This window comes from Globicephala melas, chromosome 1 (assembly GCF_963455315.2).
Source record: "Globicephala melas chromosome 1, mGloMel1.2, whole genome shotgun sequence".
Classification (NCBI taxonomy): Eukaryota; Metazoa; Chordata; class Mammalia; order Artiodactyla; family Delphinidae; genus Globicephala; species Globicephala melas.
This window is the reverse complement of record NC_083314.1, coordinates 78,763,106-78,786,723: the sequence shown is the minus strand read 5'-3', so window position 1 is coordinate 78,786,723 and position 23,618 is coordinate 78,763,106. Positions and strand designations below refer to the sequence as shown.

Genomic DNA, 23,618 nt, shown 5'->3' with positions numbered 1-23,618 from the left:
GGGACTGAAGTAGGACAGTACTAGGGATGGAGCTGGATCTATGGGTGGACTTCACAGGCTGAAAAGATCGGAGAGCTGTCATCCTGGGGAAGGAAGTGACCTGACTGGGAAGTGGCAGCTGGCACTTAGGGATATTATAGTGAGGTGATTAAGAACCCAGAGTCTAAGGCCAGACTGTCTGGGTTTGAATCCTAGTTCTACCCCTCACTGGATGAGTAAAACCCAAGGTCACACTGGATAAAAATATTAGCAATAGTACTTAACCCTCAATGGGGTTGGTGGCAAGTTGTTGGAACGGTTCCTTGCATGGCGATTATCTTGGCGCAGCTGTTAGCACCTAATATTATTTGATCAATGCTACCATCTAGTGGACATCTGGAGCAAGAGTTCCCTGGTCTGGGGGGTTGAGGGTGGGGTGGGGAGGGACCTAATCAGGGGAGGGAGAAGGAACCGAGGGGTGCTCTGAATGCGTGTGTGTGTGTGTGTGTGTGTGTGTGTGTGTGTGTGTGTGTGTGTGTGATGTCAGCATTACACATGCTGAGGTTTGTCTAGATCCAGCAGGCAGGCTTGGCCCTGGTTAGGGCCACCGGGCAAAATGAGAAAGCGGGGAGGGAGAAAGAAGTTGGGTTGGCACAGTGCCTCCCTTCCTCCCTCCCTCTCCCCCTCCCTTCTTTCCTCCTCCAAGCCTGGCCTGAGCCAAGAGGAACCAGCTCCAGGGAAGGTGGGGGAGAGAGAAGAAGGTCACTGCTGACGTCAGGGACATTCAGGTAGGAGGTAAACACAATGTGACCTACATTTATCCATTTTCCACATTCTGCCCCTACTCACTGGGGTAGCGTTTTCTGGGCACCCCTGAGAACAGTTCTCACAGTCCAGTGGGACCCCCTCTTCCCCCAGGACCTCAATCCCTGGGACATTCTATCTTGGTCTTTCATTACCAAGCACTGTTCTAGCTCCTGGCTCCAGCTTTACCCCCAAGGGTGGCACAGGTGTGGAAGGGACAGGCAAGAGAGAGGACACCTAAAGGCATAGTGTGCTAGTCTTACATCCACTGACTCACTCCCAAGACACGGAAATTTCATCTCTTCAGAACAGATGGGGGGGGTGGGTAGATGGGTGGGGTAGTGCTGCTTTCCCCTGTGCAGCCCCAAGGAACCCCCAGCGGAAGGTGGCTTTTGTTGGTTTCAGTCACAGAGTTTTTTTCTGGAGTGACTCAGTGATTGGAGGGCCCCCTGAAGGGGTAGGGACCTGGTTGAACAGGGAACCTAGAACCTACTCGGGCCAGACCTACTGAACTAGTGTCAGGGTCTCTCAGGAATGGAGCCCAGGATTCTTTCTGCATGTTTACCAAGCTCATCCAGGATTCCTGATGTCTGGTTATTGTGATACTCATTCAAGTTTGAGAACCACTGCTTAAGGTCTGCTCCAAATCAGACAACTGAATGAGCTTCCTCCATCCCGTGTACGGCCAGGGCAGAGGGAGGAAGGTAGGCTGCAGATCTGAGAGCGTAGGGTGCCAACAAGTGGGAGAGATACCGCCAGAGACAAACAGATATTTTATTAGCAAAAATAAATACATGCCGGGCAGATGGAAAGAATGAGGACTGCAGACCCGCTGGAGACCTCCTGAGGAAGAGGCAGTCTCTCAGGCTACAGGCTGAGATGGGCAGGCGCCAGGGAGGCTCCGGGACCTAGCCCACCACGCAGGGTGGGCAGCAGGGCAATCAGGGGCGTCTCACACTCCCCCAGCAGCACGTCCCTGCGGAAGCCTGCTCCCCTGTCCAGCACCTTGGCCCTCAGACTGTGGGCGGCCAGGTCAGGCGGGCCGAGCCCGTCGAAGAAAAAGTCCTCATTGAAGATGGGGTTGGCGCTGCATTTGACCACGCGGCTCCGCTGGCCCCGCGCCCGGGCGCGCGTTCGCAGCCTCAGCACCACGCAGCAGCCGCCGCCGCCGCTCCCGGGGCCGGCCCGCGACCCGGGCAGGCCCTCGGCGCTCACCAGGCGCAGCCGCAGCCGCCCGGGCCAGGCCTGGTACTCGGCGGATAGCCGCAGCTGCCCGCCCAGGGGCTCGAGGCGCAGCACGCTCTCCTTGGCCGGCCGCAGCTGGCGGCACAAGAAGTCGAGGTGGAAGAGCGGCGGAGTGGGCGGCCCCGTTCGGCGCGGCGCGTACGGGCTGGTGTCGGCCGAGCTCGCCTCCTCTGGGGACAGCGAGCGCGGCCTGGGCGGCCGGGGCCGGCCGGGGCCTGGCCGCGGCGAGCCAAAGGCCGACGAGTCGGGCGACGAGGCCGTGTCGCTGTCGGGGGCCCGGCAGAGGCGCAGGTCCGGGGAGGAGACGTGCAGCCTGAACTGCGCAGGGGGCAGCCCCCCGGCCGGGGCGGGCGGCGGCGAGTGGAACAGGGACTCGCGCCGGCGCGTGTGTGGGCTCTCGGGCAGGAAGGCCCAACCTTCGCGGCCTGCCAAGTGCGGCAGCGAACAGGCCTCGGGGAGGCCGCGCCCGTCCACGTCGCGCCCGCTGAGGGGCTCGGCGCCGCCTGGGTCGGGGAGCCGAGGCGGGATGAAGAACTGCGGAATGCGATCGGGGGTGAGGACGTTGGGGCAGGCGTGAGCCAGCGGGCACGGGGTGCGGCGCTTAGGAAACAGGCCGGCGGGCGCCCACCGGGCCCTGGGCTGCGCGGCCCCCACCCAGTAGCCAGCTTTCTCCAAGAGCCACATGCGGTGGGGTGGGGGGGCTGAAAGTCCGAGTTCCACGAGGCCGAGAGGGTCCAAACCCAGCGTCTCAGGTGGAGGCCTGTACAAGGAAAGAAGGAAAGCCCAAGGTGGGTGATGCTGCAAACGAGCATCTGGTCTGCCGCCGTGCCCTTCTTTACGGGCCCACGGGGTGCACAAGCCCCTGTTTGAGCGGGGTGGGGGGAGGATGGGGAGGGACAAAGGGCGGCAAAGTCGGGGGGTCCAGGGAGAAATAGAGGGAGCCCAGGGCTAGACAGTAACATTTTCGGATCAGGCCTCGGACATCCGAGTACACAGGCTCTCCCATTGCTCCCGCTGGTACTGAAGATGTACACCCACTTCAGAGTTAGAAGGCCTTACACACCCACTAGGAGAATAGAGTAACACCCTCATTAACAAAAGGTCTGTAGCCGCAGACACCGACCCGGGTTCGGAACCCCCGCTCCTATACACTCTCCCCCTGAAGAGACACCGCGGCCCTTGGAGGGTTCACCCCCTTCTCTCATGCCCAATCCAGAAGACTAAGGCTCTCCTCCAGTGTCTGATCTGGCGCCCCTTGGGACTACCCCCCTTTCCCCAGCACCCCATCCCCGCAGGCTGCATTCCCGGGCGGCACCGCAAGCTTCTCCAGGCTGAGCCATCCTTCGGCCCTAGCCACACCTGCCTCCTCTCGCGCCTCCTTCGCCTTCCCGAGCCGTTCCAGGCCAGAAGCAGACTCGCTGCACACTTGGCTGCTGCTGCCCTGCGAGCGAGCACTTAGGGCCGGTTCAAGGAGACGCACCTCTCGGGAGCACAGAATCCCACCCCTCCTAAAGCCCTGACTGTCCCGCTCCCTGCGTCCCAGCCCTACCGCATCCCGAGTTCTGCCGCGAGGGCCCAGCCGTTGGGCCGCCCCTCCCACTCCCCACTCCCTTTCTCCCTAGGAAACCAGTGAACACAAAGACAGCATTGATCCTCTGCCACACCCTGAGCTGACTCCGGGAGGCCCCGCCGCCAGCGCGCGCTTACCGCACCCCCTCGCCGCACCTCAGGGAGCGCGAGGTTCCGACTTTCTGCCTGGGAGTCTGAGCCCACGGCAGCAGGCTCGGTCAGGCGCCCGGAGTGCAGGCCTCACTGGTGGGCCGCCTCTGGGTCCTGGCCTCTGGCCAGGAGGCGTTCAGAGCCCCGGGGTGGGGGAGCAGCTTCCTCTCCAGCTTGCTACCCCAGCCCAGTCCCGGGAAGAGCTGGCAGGGGCCTCCGTTGCCTACGTACAACCTCTTTTCCTGGATAAACACAGTTCTGTCTTTGCGGCCGTCAGGCCGGCCTTCTTAACTCCTCCCTTCAGGTTGCTAGCAGCAGGCCAGTCCTGTGCCCTGGGGCCTTCTCTGGCTGGGCCCTGGCTGCTTGGGAGTTGGGGAGGGCTGCAGTGAAAAGGGAGACAGCCATTAGTGGGCAGTGGCCTCCATCCCTTAATGCTACGCTGGCCCCACCCAGCCCTCCTAGGTGAAAGCCACAGGCACTGCGACACAAATGGTAACTTCTGCAAAGCCCTCCTTGCTGGAATCCTGCCTTGGCCCCCGTTGTTCAGTTCTGGAGACATCCCAGTTGCTCCCAGACAGAGTGATTTGTACTGACTGGTTCTCTCAATTACACTGGACCAGGGAAAAGGGACCAAGCTTGAAATTTCTGGACATAGAGACACTGAGGACAGAGCTGTTTCCATCAGTGAGTCAAGGTCAGGCTGTGTCCACCCACCGCCCCCATCCTTGTCAGAAGTGTGTTAAACTGTAAACATGGAGGATGTCTCCCCCTTCCTTCCCCTCCTTGAAGGCAGATCCTAGGAGACACAGGCCACCACTGACAAGATGAGACCATCAGCTGTATTCCAGTCACACTCACTATCCTTCATTCACTCCTTAGGATGTTTGCATAAGCTATTTCCTCTTCTAGGACCACTTCCCCTTCACCCTTCAGATCTGGAGGCCCTCACTGACATGCTCCCGTTGAAATTAGGGGGTTCTCTTGTCTACTTTCACAGCATCCCACACTTTTCCTTTATGGTACTGTTCACAGTTTTGTTTTGTTTTTTTCTGTGATTTATTTCTGTGATTATTTAATGTCCTCCTCCCTTAGCAGACTGTAAGCATCACAAAGACAGTGCTTAGAACAAGGCAGGTGCTCAAGCAGGATCGTTGAATGGATGAATGATATTAAACAGAATTGTGTCTGAATTAGTTCATTTATCCCTTCATGGTGCTAGGTGCTGGGGAGACACAGAATGGGGAAGCAGACAGGCAATAATGACAGCAACAAGACAAATTGTGAAACTCAGGAAACAAGATGATTATTCTGACATCTGACACTTGAGGGTTTGGGGGGAGCAAATGTTTCTTTTGTGGAGATCCCTGGTGGCACGCAGACCCTCCAGTCCTGTGGCTGCTGACTCAGCTCAGCCCTGGTGTCATTTCTGGGGAGGGTGGTCTGTGTGGAGTGCTACAGCCGAGAACTCACAGCTGTGGCATCAGTCAGGTGGGTTGGGGATCTGAGCTCTGGGACTTACTAGCTGTGTGACCTCTGGCCTGTAACTTAATCTCTCTGGGGTTCACCTTTCCCATCTGAAAAATGGAGAGAAAATACCTAACTCTCAGAGTTGGCATGAAGATTAAACAAGATCACACATGCGCATCAGTTAGGCTGACTTCTGCTAAAAGTACATGAAAAGAGAAACCCCACTTCAATCTGACTTGACAATAAGGACATTTTTGTCTTCTATGATAAGCAGTCCAGAGGAAGGGTAGGGTTTAAGGAAGTTTGATTCTGTGGTTTCATTCATTCGTTCATTCATCCATAGTTATTGACTACCTACTATGTGCCAGGCACTGTATACTGCACTCTGGGGATATAGCAGTGAGAAAACAGAGAAATCTTCTGGCTAGATACTTTAGTGGGGGAAGAAAGACCACAGACAAAAATAACTGAGTAAAAAATACAGTTTATTAGATGGAAATCACTGTTGGGGAAAAAATTAAATTAGGGGAGGATCATAGGGGGTGTCAGGAGAGCATGCAATTTTACATAGTGTGGTCAAAGATGGCCACCTTGAGAATGTAACATTTCAATAGCGATATGAAGGAAGGAGGAAGGATATCTGAGGGAAAAGCATTCTAGGCAGAAGCAATGGAAATGCAAAGGCCCTGAGGCAGAAGTATGCCTGGAGTGTTCAAGGAGGCGAAGAGGCCAGTGTAGCTGGAACAGAAGGAGTGATGGGGAGGTGAGGTCAGAGAGAGCGGGGCCAGACTCTTTGGGGGCTTGTAGCATTTGTAACAATTTTAGCTTCTTCTTGTGGTGAGCTGAGGAGTGATATGACTTGACTTATGCATTAAAAGGGTTGCTCTGGTGGCTGCGTTGAGAATAGAATAAAAGGAGTAAGGCTGTAAGTAGGGAACTCATATAGGAGAATATTGAAATAATCTTGGCACAAGATGATTGGGGCATGGATCTGTGTTGCGGTAGTCAGTTTCTGGATATATTCTGTAGATAGAGTCAGTAGGATTCCCTGATGGATCCATCCCCATTTAAGAGAAAGAATTATCCAAGGTTCTTGGCCTAAACAACTGGAAGAATGGAGTTGCCATTTACTGAGAGGGGGAAATATCAGGGGCTCAGTTTTAGATCTATTAAACGAGGAGATGTCTGTTAGACATCTAGATGGAGATGTTGAGCAAGCAGTTGGATATATGAATCCGGAGCTCAGAGGAGAGGCCCAGACTGGAAGTATAAATGTGGGCACCAAGAGAAATGTAGATGGAATTTAAAGTCACCAGATTTGATGAACTGAAGGTAGAAAAGAAAAAGGATCCAAAGACCGAGTCCTGAGTGCCCAACAGTTAGAGTGGGAGAGGAGGAGGAACCAGCTGTGCCAGATGCTGTGGGAAGGTCCGATAAAATAAGGACTGAGAGTTGACCATTAGATTTAGCCCTGCAGAGTCATTAGTGACTTTGCCAAGACCAGTTTCAATGGAGTGGTGAAGGCAAAAGCCTGATTGGAGTGGGCTTGAGAAAGAATAGAAGGAAGAGAGCAAAGACAACTCTCTGGAAGAGTTCGCTAAAAGAGTAGGGAGAAGTGGGGCAGTGGCCAGAGAGGGGAGTAGCATCAAGAGAAAAAAATTTAAATGACAGAAATATGGTATGTTTGCTGATGGGAAAAATCAAATAGAAAAGGAAAACTGATAATGCAGAAGAGAGAAAGGAGAATATTTGGAGCAATATTGCCAAGTAGACTAGAAGAAATAGGCGTCATGCATAAGAAACAGAGCTAAGGGTGGTCCCCTGCCTGCTGTGTGAACAGTTCACCCACAGTTACTGGAGGGGAAGTAGAATAAATTGGTAGAGGTAGTAGGTGGAGAGGTGTGGTAGTGGGAGCTTGCTCTTTCTGAATACTTCTGATTTCTCAGTGAAACAGGAAGCAAGATCTTTAGCTGAGAGTGATGATGGGGGAGGAGGTGGTGCTAGGCATTTGAGTAGAGAGGACCAGGAAAGAAACAGTCGCCTAGGAAAGCAGGAGAGTGAATGATCTAGGAAACTGCAGGATGACTGCAGGGCAGTATTACGGGCCCACTTTAGGATAACGATCTAGGCTTTAAAGTGAGACCGGACAGCAAGGTTGTGTGGGTTTTCTCCAGCTGTGTTCAGCTGTGCAGTGCGCTGGGGAAAAATGGGCAGAGATTTGGATTTAGCCAGGGTTATGCTCAATCTTTGACAGTTCATTTTCCTCCTTTCTCTTGCCTTCCATTTCCTTCTCTTGGTGGATATTAAATTAAGGATGCACACAAGGGTGTACAGCAGTGGGATTGAAAACTGACCGCAGATAATCCACAACCTGGCTGTGTTAGTTGGGGTCTGGTGAGGAAAACAGCAGTTGTTAGATGGTTCAACAGAGGGAGTTTGACACAGGGAATTTGTTACCAAGGTGGTGGAAGAACAAAAAAGGCAAATAGGAAGATGAGGGCTGTCTAGCAGGGTCTGTAACCATGGAGACACAGCCACTACTTGAGTTGCCTCCCAAAACAGAGAAGGGGAGAAATACCCTGACATCTCCTTACTTCCCACCTTCCAGTCTTCCACCAGCCTTCCAAAGCCAGATGACAAAGGAGACTGGGAAATGTATATTGCAGGCATTAGCCCTCTGCAGTCTAAGGCAGAGTAGGGGAAGGGTGGGGATCTGAGAGCCATCAAGCAAATGACTGACACACTGGGTAGCCAAACAATAAGACATCAGACCAGGAACTTGGAGATCACCTCATCTACTCTTTAGTTTTTATAGAGCAGGAAACAGACCCAAAGAGAAATGATGGCCGAACAGTAGCAGAGTTGAGACTAGAACCCAGATCTTCTATCTTAAAGAGCATGGTTCTTTCTTGTACCCCAGGGGTCTTCATAATTGAGCAGAGCTTCTCCCTTGAATGAGGGCCCAGGGTGTGGCCTCCGCACCTCTTCCAGCACCATTGCTGCCACTCAAGAACTATGTAGGTGGGCTTCCCTGGTGGCGCAGTGGTTTAAGAATCTGCCTGCCAATGCAGGGGACACGGGTTTGAGCCCTGGTCTGGGAAGATCCCACATGCCGCAGAGCAACTAAGCCCGAGCGTCACAACTACTGAGCCTGCGCTCTACAGCCGCAAGCCACAACTACTGAGCCCGCGTGCCACGACTACTGAAGCCCACGCGCCTAGAGCCCGTGCTCTCAAACAAGAGAAGCCACCGCAGTGAGAAGCCCGTGCACTGAAACGAAGAGTAGCGCCCACTCGCTGCAACTAGAAAAAGCCTGCGTGCAGCAACGAAGACCCAATGCAGCCAAAAATAAATAAATAAAATAAATTTATTTAAAAAAAAAAGAAAAGGAAAAAGAACTATGTAGATGACCCAGGGCCTTGACCTCCTTTTTCTCGTCAGTGCCACTGTAGAGGGACACTTAGAGGACTGGGCAGTACAGAGTGCTTTCCTGGGTTCAAGCCAGATGAAGAGACACAGAGGGGACAGACCTTTCCTCCAGGTCAGCAGACAACTGCTACAAGACTCCCTGGGCTTTTCGGCTAAATTGTCCTGTGTCCTTGAGCGGTGGCCTCAGGCAGCATGACTTGGCCACCAATGCTCACTGTAGGTGCTAGCAGGTGATAGGGTTGGTGATATACTGTGTCTTGCAGCTCTGGCTCCTCACCCAGGACCCGTGATAAATGACCTAACTCTGTGGTCTTAGTTTCAGGAAGACCTTAGGGGCCCCTTTTTTAAGAGCTGGTATGAACTATTGGTGTCCCTTGCCGTCTGGAACTGGTTGGTCTTACAATTGCCTTATTCACTCTTTGGTTTCTCTTGGCACTTGATTCAGACATTTGGAGAACACATATCCTTCAAGCAGAATAAGCTGATTCGAGCAGAATAACCTGCCACATTTGCCTGGATGGCCTGTTGGATTCCACCCCATCTGCCTATGTAGTAGCTGTAATTCCAATGAATGCACTACACATGGAATTGGTTTTTAAAGTGTGGAGGCAGAAACTCCCCTTGTTTCTGCCTAGAAAGCTGCAATACTTGGCCTCCTGGGAGAAGAGAGGCATCTGTCAAAGCCCTCGACACTAGAGAAGTATTCCAGCAGCTGATGACCTCATTCCCCTTACCAAGATCCCTGCCTGCCCACTTGGCCTTCTCCAGTCAAGGCTGACACTCCCAGCCTGGCTGTGGGGCCTTGCCTGAGAGCCTCCTACCTCTGTAGATTTCCAGCTTTTGCCTGTTTCTGTTAGAAGCTGGCCCCAGTAGAGAAGTGACAGTGTGCATCCAACCTCCGCCATCCTCAACACATGACTTCCAAAGTCATCCTGGGTGTTGACATCCAGTTTCCAGACGAGAGAAGAGAGAAGCAAGCTGTACTTGAGTTTCCAAGTACCACTGTTTCGGTTTCCTTCGTTTACTTGACTGCATAGGAAGGATAGAATATATTTCCTTTCTTCTCTTGGGAGTGTTTAAATGAAGATTAGGTCCTTTTTGACCGTGAATAAGGGACAATATGTTTTTGGTATACACTGATTTAGACTCTGGGCTTAATAGGTTATCAAAGGCAATCGTGAAAGCACAGGAGAAAGAGTTTTTATGTGAGTATATGGGGGAGGGCATAGTTGGCTGCCACAAGATTTCTTGTTATGGCCTCTAGTAAGTCTCCCGTTTTTGGAGGGCACTGGATCAAGTGCCTTCAAATCCACGTCAACCAATCTTTTGCTCGTTATTGAAGACAGATGGCTTAGGAAGTGTGTGGTCTAGTTACTAGAAAGAGAACCTGATCCACCCACCTCTCCACCACTGCTGAATTTGGGTCCAACTCTCTGACCCTGTTCCATGCCACAAAAACTTCCTTCTCTCTGATCCCCTGAATCCCCAGCCCTAGTCTCAGGTCCTGGAATCTTAGCTGAGGCCTGAACTTGAACTCTTCACTTGTCAGGATGAGGGTTTGGACACAGACCCATCCCTCCTCTGCCTATCCTCCTTTCAAACTGAGGCAGTGGCTGCTAGCTACTTACCAAACCTATTTCTCTTTCTTCTACAACATAGAGTTACATCATATTTTCCAGTCAACCTCCCTTGCAGTTTGGTACGGTCTTGTGACAGAGGAAACACTTTGAAGTTTGGCCCCCTAAACCTCCCTTGTTATTCTCTCTTCTGGCAACTGGATGTCAACACCCAGGCTGACTTTGGAAATCATGTGTTGAATCATGCTTGTCAGTCAGGTTCCTGAATGACTGCCAGACACCAAAAATTGGACTTTGTGTGAGTGAAAAGTACAGTCTATTTAAGATACAGGTTAGATTATGGAGATGTAAAGGTTTATCTGTCTCAGCACTTGGCATTACCATACCTAATAATAAAATCCTTTATGACATGTCACTTGGAGCTCTCATTCTTTGGTAAAACTCCTCTAATCTTTGACCTCTCCCTGGACATCCCCTCCACCTACTGGGCTTGATGGAATCCTGCCTGTCCCTGTGGAAGCTGCTCAGTTTCCCACCCCTGTCCTCTGCAGGCCCAGAGGAGGTACAGTCTTCTCCTGGGTGGCCATTGCCTCCTCCAGTCCATTGTTCTTCCCCCTCACATCAAACCTTTCCTCCTTAGAAATGGGCACCCCTTCCTCCGGACCTCTTTCCCCACTGATGGCCTTGCCTCCTATTTCACTGAGGAAGTCGAGGTGCTCTGGGATAGATCCCGGCAACTTTCCATCCTGCTCTGCACGCCCCACTTCTTCCTTTTGGTCTCAGAGTCATGTTGATGCTGTCCCGTGACTCCTGTCTCCACTGTGCTCTTGATCTATCTCTAAGACCATAGAGCTGTTCTGCTGGAGGACACCTCTCTCTCTGCTAGGGTTTCAGCCTCTCTCCACTGGCTCCTTCCAAAACAATTTATAAACATACTCAAGTCTCTTTCCTTAAATAACATAACAGCAACAGCAACAACAAAATTCCTAGAAAGAGTCATCTAGCTTCACTCTGTCATTCCCATTCCGTTTTTCATCCACCATAATCTGGATTTTGTTCCCACCTCCTGGCAAAGAAGACCACCACCTTCCTCTCTGCCAAGTCCAAAGGCCTCTTTTTAGTTCCCATCTGCCTTGCCTTCTATTTAGCATTTGATACTGTTGACCTCGCCTTCTTAAGGATGGTCCATCCTGTCCTATTCTTAGCTTCCTTAGTGGGGTTGTTTTTTTTTTTTTTTTTTTTTTGTGGTACGCGGGCCTCTCACTGTCGTGGCCTCTCCCATTGCGGAGCACAGGCTCCGGACGCGCAGGCTCAGCGGCCATGGCTCACGGGCCCAGCCGCTCCGCGGCATGTGGGATCTTCCCGGACCGGGGCACGAACCCGCGTCCCCTGCATCGGCAGGCGGACTCTCAACCACTGCGCCACCAGGGAAGCCCCCTTAGTGGGTGTTTGATTCTCTGCCCCAGCTTTAAGCCTTAATGTGACCGAAGGTTCTGTCTTTGACCCCTTTCCCTGTCCTTCCTTTCTCTCCCATCCTGTCACTTTCACACCCCTTGCCTCCTCTTCACTTTCATTCTGCATAATCCACTCCCAGGGATTCCATGTCAGTTTTGATACTGATGACTTACAAATCGAGTCAGTATGTCATCAGTTCTGAGTTCCAGATTACAATATCCAGGCTCCTGCTGGGGATCACCATGCGATGGGGGTTCCATGGGGTTCCATGCGTGTGAAACTGAGCTCATTATCTTCCCCCACCTCAAACCTGCTCCCCTGTATTCCCAATGATGCCACCTGGAACCACCAAGCTGGAAACTTGGAGTCATCCTTGAAGGCTCCCCTTCACAGATCCACTACATACAATTAGTGGCAAAGTTCTGTACTCTTTTGTTTGCAACATATTCCATATCTCTCATCTTCATGGCTTTGAACCATATCAGGTCCTTCCTATCTCTAGTTTGGAGCCCTGCAAGGGTCTCCTAACCAGTGCTCCCACCTTCAGTCTTGCTGACCTCTTATTGCCACCAGAGTCATCTTTTGAAAAAACAAAACTTTATGTCACTCCCAAACACTTTAAAGGCTCCCTATTGCCTACAAGACACAGTTCAAGCTCCATTGCAGGGTTTAAGGAGCCTTCCATGGCCTGCACCTGCCCTGACCCCTTCTCTTTCCCTAAACTCCTGCCCCACTCAACACCTTGCTGTTCTCCAAAGTTGCTGTGCTCTTTCATCCCTTAGTGCCTTTGCTCACAATAGTCCCTCTGTTTGGAATAGTCCCCTGCCTGCCTGGTGGATACCACTTAACTTCTGAGACTCCGTTCAAGCACAGCTTCCTCTAGAAAGCCTTCTTTGATCGCTTTCCTAGAGTAAAATTGACCGTCCCCCTCCCTTTGTGTCTGCACTGCACCCATAACCAGAGCCACGGTGGGGTGGGAGGAGCTGATGGGGCACTCTGCTCCCGGCCCACAGTTGTGCATCTCGAGGCCAGGGGCCCTGTCTTTCATCGCTGTGTGCTTGGTGCCTCACCCAGTGCTTGGTCCCTGGCAGATCTCAGTACATCGCTTCTATTGGTGCTGGATGGGAAGGTGGGTATGTGGAAGGCCCTGGAAGGATTTTCATTTCCAACTGCAGAAGGGTCTTGGACTGCGAACGGGGCTGTGAGACTTTATTTATGCAAAGGAAAGTGCCTTCTCCCTCACTTCACCAGTTACTTCCCGGACACCCCCCGCTGCTCTGGAGTGTGTCCCAGGTAGGCAAGGCGGTTGGCAGTAGGCTCTCCTGAAGGCACAGCGTGTAGTATTGAGATGAATCCTCTTCCAGCTGCAGCTGGAAGAAAGTACCTGCCAGAGAAGGGGGAGCCACGTGGCAGGAGCCAGAGCACGGATGGTAGGAGCTTGATGGGTTGCTCAGAGCACGTGTACCCAGTTACTCAGTACCTGGGTCCTCTCCTGTGGTACAGGTTGGGCCACTCATACATAGAAAAAAAAACCCTAGTTGGGTTTTCCCTCACTTTGTCTGTGTCTCCTGCAAGTACCCAACCCCACTCTAAAAAGCTGGACCCCGGCTTGGGACTGGATCCTTAACATTCCCCTTCTGTTTGTTCTGGGTGTCGGGGTGGCAGGACAGGGCCTGGGGCTGAGGCTCTCTCTACCTGAAGCTTTGGTGTAAATGGTCTGCTGGTCCGTGCTCTGGGCGACGCAGGATATGTAAATCTTCTGGTCCTCAACCTTTTCCATGCCAACGTTCAGCACAGCCAGAGAGCCCATACGGATCAAGCTGGGAGAGGAGGCGGCTTAGCCCCTCCCTCACATGAACCCCTGGCCGCCATCCCTTTACCTCTCTGTCCCCCCATCCTTCTCTTCATCCCGCCCTGCCTCAAGGACTAAAGTGGTTCTGGGCTCAGGGCCCATCTGCCAGCGACCAGAATCTGACAGCAGAGGTTGCATTCCGGCTGGGAACCAGAGGACCGTGTGGCTGGGGAAGGAGAGTGACAGGCAGGACTTCTACACCTCAACTGCCACGCATGGCTGTCCCCTCAACGGCCAACACCCCAAGGATCCGTACTTACTTTTTGAACCTGATGTTGAGATTGTGTGTGAACAGCCCCTCTCCAGCCAGGTAAGCAGTTTTAGAGAAGGTCTCGTCTATCATGGCTGCCAGTGACCCTCCGTGGGCAAACCTAGTGGTGGGGGCAGGGGGCAAGGCCAGGGCTGGAACAACCCCACCTCCATCTTTCCCCAGGAATGGAAAGGAAACAGATCTGGATCCCGTCTGATCAAACCAGTCAAAATCAGCTGATTTGTCTTTCATGTCGCTACAGCATGTGTTAGCAACCACTGATACCATGATTTTATTTCACCGGGAAAAAACTTTTTTGTTGTTAGAGTTAATGGAAAAACCTTTTTCAGATTCATCAGCTAATTACTGGCGGCAACTACCATAATTTGGAAAGGTACACTCCTACAGGGAATGATAAAGCCCCTGAACTTTTGGGCTTTAGCCTCTAAACCATGACCTTGGGCCAGCTCTCACCTCACTAGTCACTATGGCCAGTGTTGAGCCCACATTTTCAAGATGGGTAAACGTGGAACTTAACTTAGGACCTATAAAGTGCTGACGAGATAGACCCCCAAGCAGTGCTGCCGGTGGAAAGCCGAGAGCCGGCTTCAGCAGGATGATGCCAACACTTGCTTTGTGTATATCACATAAAACTCTCATTCTCACTTGTGTAAGCTGACCTTCATGCCAAAGCTCCATTGCTGGTTAAGCTGGGGACAATAGAAAGGCACCCAGCTGGGGGCCATGCAACCACACCCACCTGGTTTGACTCCTTGCCTCCACGTTCACTACATGTTTGATCTTGTGTAAGTTGCTAAACCTTTCTGAGCTTTAGTTTTCTCAGTGTGAATTGTGAGTAAAAATAATTTCTATCTCATCAGATCAAATGAGGTAATGTTTACAAAACCTCATGTACGCTTCTAGTCACCTCCCTTCTCCTATTGCTTGAAGGAGGGGAAGAGTTGTTGCCAAAGAACCCTAAGCCTGCTCTTCCCTCGTTGTCCTCACTGGCCAGGCAGGAGACCCATCCGCAAGTGTGTAGGTGCTTCAGGGTAGCTCTTGGTCAGCCAGAAGCCTACCCGGCCTCATTGCCTAGGGGCTGGGTGGGTACTTGTCAAGATAATAGAAAATACATATATTGGTCTCTGTCCTTGATTCCTGGCACAGAGCTCCTGAAACTCTCTATTTCCTGGGTGATAGGAGTGTCTTTTCTAATGAGGCAACTCCCGGCTGGTTGAGAGCTGGTCACCAGAAAGACCAAGCCATGATTGGAAGCTTGGAATTTTCAGCCCTGCCCCCCGCCCCTCCCCCAATTCTCTTGAGAAGAGAGAAGGGCTGAAAATGGAGTTAATGATTGATCATACCTATGTGTTGAAGCCTCCATAATAATTCCAATTAGTATGGGTCTCAGAGAGCTTCCAGGTTGGCAAACACATCCACACTAGAAGAGTGGCGCACCCCAACACCGCAGGGACGGGAGCTCCTGCGCTTGGGATTCTCCCAGACCTTACCTTATGGGTTTCTTCCACCTGGATGTTCATCCTTTAGCATATCTTTAATAAACTGGTAACTATAAGTGTTTCTCTGAGTTCTGTGAGTGGTTCTAGTAAATTAATCCAACCACAGGAGAGGGTTCTGGGAACCACCAACTGTAGCCAAATCAGACAGAAGTTGTGGGTAACCTGGGGACCTACACTTGCCATTGGCATCTGAAGAAGGATGGGAGCTGTCTTGTGGGACTGAGACTTTAACCTGTGGGATCTGGCACTACCTCTAGGTAGACAGTGTCAGAATGGAGTTAAATTGTAGGACACCCAGCTGGCGTCACAGAGCATTGCTTGTTGTGGGGAAAAATCTGCGAACATTTGGTGATCAGAAGTGTCGGAAGGGAAGTGTTCTATATGAGAGTAAAGGAGACTCACAGGAAAGACAGACATAGCAGGGAAGAACTGGGTTTTTCCTTACCCAGGAGATAGACTGAACTGGGTTTTTCTAATTTGGCGCTCATTTCTTCTCTGGACCCCCTCAGTCCTCTGGCTTCAGTGTTGGGTGGTCCTCTTCTGACTCCACGGCCCCACCTCCATGAGGCCCTAAATAAAGTCAGCCACACTCCATCCTATCCCTGCCTTCTTGGGGGTGTTCCTCTTCAGAAGGGAGGGGACCCATGGCCTGGGTAGAGCTCTGACCTAGTCCCCCAGTGTCTGCCTGCACTAGTGTGGAAATCAGTGTCCCCATGGAAGATACCTTAAGGATGGCCAAGGTGACAAAGGGCTGCAGTCTGAATCCATGGCCTGTAGAGGTGCTGACATCTATTAAGCTCTTTGAGTTCTGTTTAACTGCAACTGAGTCTCTCTCAGGCCTTGGGACCCTAAAGCTTCTCTTCCCCCTCCTCCCTCTTCTCCCTTGCAGGAATTCTGAAACCAACAATAGCATTCAGTGAGTGTCTAAAGCAGGAACAAGGATGGAGAAGGCAGACACCCGTGGACACGGTGACCCAGTATTCTCGGGCAAGAAGCTCAGGGCCAGCCTGATTTCCCTCGTGAATGTATTTATGTCCAGTGTGAGTTCTTTCCTGGGTCTATTGCCAGTTTGGAGGCAATGGAGTACAGTGGGAGAAGCAATGGACTTGGAGTCCCAGCTCCTGGATTAGAGACCTGGTCCTGACCTTGATGGCCTGTGCTACCTTGGGCAAGATAACTTACCTCTGTGTGCCTCGGTTTGCCCATGGATAGAAGGTGAAGTTTGGATAGATGGCCTGATAGCTATATTGTGCTTTATGGTTTATAAGCACATACATATAGGCCCATAATATCATATCTATCAGCTATTCTGGAAGGTAGATATTATTGCACCAAGATTTAGGTAAGGAGACCGAAGGCTAGAGGTTAAATTGCTTGCTCGGTATCTCCAAGCAAGCCTGACAGAGCAGGACTGGGAGCCTGGCTCCTAATTCCAGATCCTGTCTTCTTCCAAGTCCAACACATCCTTCTCACAGTGGCTTCTAAGACCCCTTCTTACTGGAAAATTCCCAGACCTGAATAAGGAGGCTCTTTTTTATCTGCACAGTGGGGACTGGACCAGATGACAGAATATCCTTCCAAGTCTGTGAGACTGGAGCCCAGAGCTTCCCACTCCCAACCCAGCTCCTTAGAGAGAGGTACAGACCCCAGAGCCTGGTTGCACCCAATCCATCTCCTGACCCAAGCCCAGGAAGCAGCCAAAGATGTCCCCCACTGGTCCTGCCTGTGGCCTTACCCTGGGGGCCCCTCCAGGTAGGGGCCTGGTTGGAAAAGACAGACAGACTTCTTCTTGGATGGGTGGAAAAAGATGACATACTCGTAGCCTTGTCCTTCCGTTTCGATACACCTGGTGAAGATGTGACAGTCACTTTTGTCTGGGGAGAGATGGGGAGTGACAGCTGAAGAAAGGAGTGTGTGAGGGCATGGGGCCCAGTCAGGATGAAGGGCCAGTCGTTCAGCAGCATGGATGGAGCCTGGCCTCAGGTATAGGGTTGAGGAGAGAACCAGAGGACATACAGGCTCTGCTCTCAGGGAACCTTCAATTGGAGAGCAAGGTACGGACCTGTCCTCAGGGCCCTCGGTCTGAGGGGGACACAGCCCTGTCCTCAGGGAGCCCTGGGTGTGTGGGGACACAGCTCTGTCCTCAGGGAGCCCTGGGTGTGTGGGGACACAGCTCTGTCCTCAGGGAGCCCTGGGTCTGTGGGGACACAGCCCTGTCCTCAGGGAGCCCTGAGTCTGTGGGGACACAGCCCTGTCCTCAGGGAGCCCTGAGTCTGTGGGGACACAGCCCTGTCCTCAGGGAGCCCTGAGTCTGTGGGGACACAGCCCTGTCCTCAGGGAGCCCTGGGTCTTGAGGAAGAAACACCCATGAAGTTCCCTGGCTGAGAATAGATGTAGGGTCGGGGCAGGTCAGACTTTAAGAGACCTTAAACATTGAAAATTAAAGTGTACGGCATTTAATTCACATATAATTCAAAATAACCATACTGAACAGAAAAATAAGTGCAGAAGAGGCCCCCAAAGTTCTGATTATTTTTCTCAAGGCGACTATAAGAACTATATCCTTTTTGGATGGAATCCAAAGTCTTCCAAAAATTTTGGTGCACCTGCTTTGTTTTTTCCCTAAACCCAATGTACCACCCATTCATCACTGGGCTGGAAGAACACATATGTGAATGAGAGAGACAAGTTAACACGCACGCGTGCTCACACACACGCACACGCAGAGAGATCAAAGTGGAAAACTCTATCACTCGGATCCATGGGTGTTTCGGGAGAGCCTCTGGGCCTAGCAGAGCAGGGATGGTGTGCGGAGGTCTGCAGTGGTCAAGGGAGAGTCCTCAGACCTTTGTGGGGTGGGCAGGAGGACTTGGGATAAGGCTTGAGAGTAAGGGAAGCAGCCCTGGTGAGAAGGCAGCGGGGCAGGGAGCTGAGTCAGCAGTTCTCCAGTGGGTGCACTCTGGGCTGGGAGCAGAGGTAGCTGCTAGGGTGTGCTCTCTTCCCCTGGGAGGAGGGGAGCCAGGGGCCTGAGAGGATGCTTTTCTCATCCACCTGCCTGGGGCTGCAGCGGGAGGGGCGGAGTTAGCAGAAAAAACTTCTGGCCGAGAACTGGCACAGAGCTTGTGAATTTCCTTTTTGAGCGACTCTGACCACAGGGAAGGGGGCTGGCTGATCTGACTCTGGTGGGCTGGGGTGCATGTGTGCCAATGGGCCCTCTGCGCCCAGGCCTTACCTGAGGAAACTGTTAACACTAATGGGAGCTTGAGCCCCTGGATGTGGTTTCTGTTGGACTTGAAGGAGGGCAGTCTGATCCAGCCATCGGCCTTAGTTTCCTCCAGAAATTTGTGGTACAGGTTCAGCATGTCTGGACACCAGCTGGCATTGGGGAGGGCATAATTCTTCAAATCTGTCTTCTCCTGACAGAATCTTGAGACCTGGGCAGGAAAAATCAGGGAGACTAGACAGCTTCCTGGGAGGTGGGCTGCTGCTTGGGCTTCGGGACCTGTAGGTAGTGTGCTCCTGGGTTCCTGGGCTCTTCAATCCCTTCTGCCAGTGTTGACTTGAAGGAAATGGCCCTTGGGGACTCCTGTGGGTGACCAGGGAAGGGGACACTAATGTGCAAAGGAAGGGAAGGAAAGGCATGGCGGCTGACAGAGGCATGCTGCTCTGTGGTGGCACATTAAAATTGTCCTCTTTTAAAGCCTGTGAGCTGTTCTTTGAGGCTGAGAACGGCTAGTATTAGCCCCACCTTGCAGATGGGGAAACTGAAGAAACACGGCTAAGCTTGCCAAACTTGTGAGTGTGCGAGCTGATGGTCAGACTAGAGCTCATCCTGAGACACTGTCTACCCTGGGGGTGTGACCACGGGTGAGGACCACTGTTATCACCCCCTCACTTCAGGGGCTACTCCAGCTCTGTCCATAGCCGTGGGCCTGCCCGGGGAAGGGGGGCTCCTTTGAAACCTGTTTTGGGTGCGGTACCTTCGGTGGGATGAGGAGGGGTCCTCTGTGATGCCGGATGCTCACGCACCAAACGCACCCATGGGCAGCCGGCCGCACGCAGGGTCCTTTGTCTGGGGGTGTCGCAACTCAGCTGCAACAGTCTGAGTTCCGTAGGAGGAAAGTGAGTGGTGGCCACACAAGATTCAGATCAGGTTGAAAGTAACCTGGTAGGTAGTCTTAGTTGTGGTTGTCTTAGTTGTTGGTTTCCTTTGCCAAATCAAATAGCTCCCAACAAACTGCTCACCTGCCCCGGCCACAATCTGGGAAGAGGAGATTTGGGGTGCTCCCTACACCCGCGGCCCCCAGGAGAAGGGCTGCCCATCTGGCTGAGTGGGGCACTCACTCACCAGGGAGTCCATGGAGGATCCGAATGCTGAGGCAGGGCTGAACGTGGGCAGGATGTAGGGGCCGCCAGGAAGGGCTCCGTGGTGGCTAGGTCTTGCTGCCACCTGGAGGCCTCTTCTCATCATGGCTGAGCGCTGGGATCGGGTCGGCAGGGCTGCGGCAGCGAGGCGAGTGGTGCACTTTTTCGGCTGCACCTTGGGGCTGTCGGGGCCGCCACCTCTGAGAGAAGCCTCACTCTTTGTCACAAAGCTTTCATTAGCAAGCTGCCACCGCAGATGATTAGGCAAGGCTGGGCTGGTTTGATACAACACCCATAGATGCTTGGGGACTTTACCTGGTCCAGCGTCACCCCCCAACCCCAGCACTTGGGGAGGGGCAGATGCTGCTTGGGCATGAATGCATAGCAGGATTGGCCTGAGTTCAGAAAGAAATATTTATTAAAGGAGCAAAAAAGTACATAATGAAATCGTATAGCGTATATGAAACTTTGGAGAGTTGCCCCGGAGTTTTTCTGGGGAGAACTCAGGAATATTCCCAGAAAGATAAGGGAGGTCTAATCCTTGATTGGAGGCTACTGGTGGAGTGTCTGCGTGTGTTGGTGGAGTGTTTGTGGCAGGTGCTCTGCAGCAAGACTCTGAAACCTCTGGTATGATCCTGGGACTCAGAAAACCAACTCGCAGCCCTCAGCCACTCCCTTCTTCTATCTCATACAGAGGGCAGCCCAGGCAAGCCTCCCCCTGCTGGTCCCTGGTGAGGACAGGGTGGGGAGGCCTGGGGTGGGGTGGGGGGAGGCCTTGGAAGGGGAGGCCAGAAAATCATTCAGGGAGGGAGCAGCTTAGCAAGGGCATTCTGTGCTTTGGGAACCCCAGGGAGCGGGTGATGGCAGCAGACAATGCTGGGAGTGAGGCAGGGAGCGGGGCAGAGGAGGCTTTGCTGATGACGAGCCTGGAAAAGAGCCAGCTTTGAGTGGGGGAGTGGGGAGGAGTGTTCAGTGAGCATCTATCTGCAAGGGTGCGTGGTATTTCTTGTACTGAATTAAAACTGCCAGTTTTCAACGAAAAGTCCCAGATTTTAATGCACTAGAATAAAGTGTGTTCTAAAGGTCAGAACTATGCAAAGATGAAATTATAATGATGATGATGATGAGTTTGGTAGGTTCTGAAAGATCTTACTGATTTAATATGGAAATTTAAAGACTTTATCCCACCTCCTGTAGTTAGCTGTCCTAGAAGACTAGGATATAAATATTTTCCTCATCTCTTGTCAAGGTTTGAAGGAAACTTCTTCAAGGACTGGGGGAACCCAGTTTTTTGGTTGATTTAGTCTCTGGGTCTAATCATAAATATTTGAGTTAGTTGTCAACATTTAAAAACAGGGAGTTGGGACTTCCCTAGTGGTCCAGTGGTTAAGAATCCACCTTCCAATGAGGGAGACGCGGGTTCCGTCCCTGGTCGGGGAACTAAGATCCCACATGCCATGGGGCAACTAAGCCCGTGCGCTGCAACTAGAGAGAAGCCCTCGCACCACAACTAGAGAGGAGCCTGTGTGCCACAACAAAAGATCCCACATGCCGCAACTGAGACCCAAAGCAGCCAAAAATAAATAAAATAAAACAGGAAGTTTCATACAAAGCAGAAGGCCAAGGACCTCCAGATAAGTGGAAAAATCTGGCAACAGGATCTTCATTCCTTTGCAGTAGCTGTGGAGAGGATGAGGATGCCCCGTGTCCTCTGGCTTGCCCCACCCTCCCCTGATACTGAGCATTCCTTCATTCCCTCTGCCAGCCTCTATGTGTGATACTTGATTTGGGAGATGGGACTCGAGGAGGAGACAGGAGTGAAAAGAGGAATCTTAGAAAGGGTAGACGGACTGAAGGGGAGGCTGAGGAAGAGGGAGTAGGGAGAAGGAGAGGGATCCACAGGGGGCCCCGGAGGCTGGAAGCTGATCCCAGGAAGGTTGTCCCAGGAGGAGGCAGGGGCTGTCATCCCAAGAAGAATCAGTAGCTGAACCTGGGAAAGGAAATCCTTGTTTCATTGCCTGAGTTCATTGTCTGCTTCCTGACACAGAGCTCCTAAATCCCTTGAAGTTTCCTGGGTGACAGGAGTATCTTTTGTTCCAATGAGGTGACTCTGAGTGGACACCAGATAGCCTCAGGAGTGGGGGTGGTCACCAGAAAGACCAAGCCATGATTAGAAGCTTGGGATTTTCAATCTCACCTCCCATCCTTCAGGAAGGGGAGGGGGTTGGAGACTGACTTAATGATCCATCATCCCAACGTGATGAAGCCTCCATAAAAATCCCAAAATTTAAAAAAATTCCGGGTTGGCACACCCCACCTCCATGGGGACAGAAATTCCTGCGCTCAGGATCCTCCCAGGCCTTGCCCTATGTATCTCTTCATCTGACTGTTCCTGTGTATCTTTTATCATACCCTTCATTAAATCGTAAGCTGGTAAACGTAAGTAAGTGTTTCTCTGAGTTTGGTGAACTGTTCTAGCCAACAATCAAATCCAAGGAGAGGAGGGCTCATGGAACCTCTGATTTGTAGCCAAGTCAGACAGAAGTTGTGGGTACCTTGGTGACCTATTACTTGCGACTGGCATTTGAAGTGGGGCACAGTCTCGTGGGACTGAGCCTTTAACCAGTGGGGTCTGCACTAACTTTGGTTAGTGTAAGAATTGAATTATAGGGCATCCAACTGGTGTTGCAGAGAATTGCTTGGTGTGGAGGAAAACCCCACACATCTGACATCAGAGGTGTGTGTGAAAGTAAAGGGGAAGCACAGGAAGGTTTTCCTGTGGGCATCCTCCTACTTTACTAGTTGTTTTGCAATTTTTGGTTAAGTCAACTTTCAAATCCTTACATCATCATGATTACAAAAATTTTGTTCTCAGCCTTGCCATATGCTATAGTTAGTTTTTATTTCTTGTATAACTTTTATTTTCCTTGAATTGATAATATCTAAGGTTCAACTGGATGCTGTGGTCCAGGAGAATACAGGGAAATTAAAGGACAGTGGTTGAGATGACCAGCCTCCATTTCCCAGCTGGGAGGGGGGAAGAGTGAAAATAAAAGAAATGAAGATCTGGCGATGTCTGTGATATTTAAGAGCAGGAATAATGGGATCAAGGGTATGACAGATGGAAGGTAATTAGAGAGAAAGATATCTGAGGAGAACGTCTATAGGGATGGCAAAATCGTATGTGGGGTGCTGAATTCTGGTGGCTGGCATAAGATGGAGGAAGTTGGTTGTCCAAGGCCATCTAGGAAGAGAAAGATTAGGATTGTGAAGAAAGTGCTCTTTTCCCCCTTTTGGACTCCTTTCCCACCATTTCACACATCTTGTGGAGTCTTTCTGCAACACAGAGCTCTTCCGACACGTGGGCTGGGAATTCACCTACCCAGGGAGGTGGAAAGGTGCTTGGCTAGTGTCTCGAACATGGTCTTTGGCCACAGCCCTTCTCTTTCTGTGTGAACTCAGCTCAGAGAGAACAAAGAACACTCGGCTCAGAGAAAAAGCTTCTCCCCAGACCTGGATAAGCAATTAGAAAACAGGGAAGTCAGTGAAGGTTCAGCGTAATTCAGAACTCCTGTTGGATTCTCATTTAGCTTGTTGTCTGCCTGGTGCATTTCCTGTTTGGGACCCTGTGGGGGAATGTTGAGTTTGGGGCTTCTCTGGCTGAGACATGACAAATCCTCAGAAGCACATCCTGGGCCTGACCTGGCAGGTGGTGCCCAGAAGAACCAGCAGTGGTGTGCTGATAAGTGGTAAGGGATTAACAGCTCTTGGTGGGGCGGAGAACTCTAATTGGTAGCATTTGCCAGCTTTTGTTGTGTAAATATTCCCATGATGGCTGATTTCAGGCTACCAATATGATGCCACTGACCCTGACCATGAAGCTGGGAAGAGGTGTGCTCAACCAGCTCTTGCAAGCTGGTAGGCACTGGCTCCGGCACACCACTGAACTGGAAAAT

General features: G+C 51.7%; 2 protein-coding genes and 1 long non-coding RNA gene across 4 annotated transcripts in view; 1 reads left to right on the top strand and 2 right to left on the bottom strand.

Annotated features, from left to right (window-relative positions):
• Window positions 1–23,618, top strand: part of LOC115847031 (uncharacterized) — a 100,698-nt gene that overhangs the window by 40,544 nt on the left and 36,536 nt on the right. The gene's annotated exons all lie outside the window — the stretch shown is intronic.
• On the bottom strand, window positions 1,651–3,842 carry C2CD4D (C2 calcium dependent domain containing 4D). The gene is made up of 2 exons (XM_030846494.2): window positions 3,736–3,842; window positions 1,651–2,788 (listed from the first exon to the last, which is right to left on the bottom strand). The coding sequence occupies exon 2, from the start codon at window positions 2,710–2,712 to the stop codon at window positions 1,651–1,653; it is 1,062 nt and encodes a 353-aa protein (XP_030702354.2). The 5' UTR covers window positions 2,713–2,788; window positions 3,736–3,842.
• On the bottom strand, window positions 2,864–19,898 carry THEM5 (thioesterase superfamily member 5). Its single transcript, XM_030846496.2, has 9 exons — window positions 19,646–19,898; window positions 18,530–18,731; window positions 17,033–17,171; window positions 13,788–13,898; window positions 13,371–13,495; window positions 12,931–13,059; window positions 3,736–3,791; window positions 3,388–3,469; window positions 2,864–3,048 (listed from the first exon to the last, which is right to left on the bottom strand). Exons 1-9 carry the CDS (start codon window positions 19,766–19,768, stop codon window positions 2,864–2,866), a joined length of 1,152 nt encoding a protein of 383 aa, XP_030702356.2. The 5' UTR covers window positions 19,769–19,898.

What these genes read in the sequence shown, in the direction of transcription:
- THEM5 (XM_030846496.2), bottom strand. Translation starts at nt 19,768, where the DNA reads ATGATGAGAAGAGGCCTCCAGGTGGCAGCAAGACCTAGCCACCACGGA. An exon ending in TACCTGGAGGGGCCCCCAGG is followed by an intron (nt 13,899 to 17,032) that starts GTAAGGCCACAG and finishes CCCCACCACTAG; the next exon opens with GTTTGCCCACGGAGGGTCAC. An exon ending in CAGCGGGGGGTGTCCGGGAA is followed by an intron (nt 3,792 to 12,930) that starts GTAACTGGTGAA and finishes CCGTGGGCTCAG; the next exon opens with ACTCCCAGGCAGAAAGTCGG.
- C2CD4D (XM_030846494.2), bottom strand. Translation starts at nt 2,712, where the DNA reads ATGTGGCTCTTGGAGAAAGCTGGCTACTGGGTGGGGGCCGCGCAGCCC.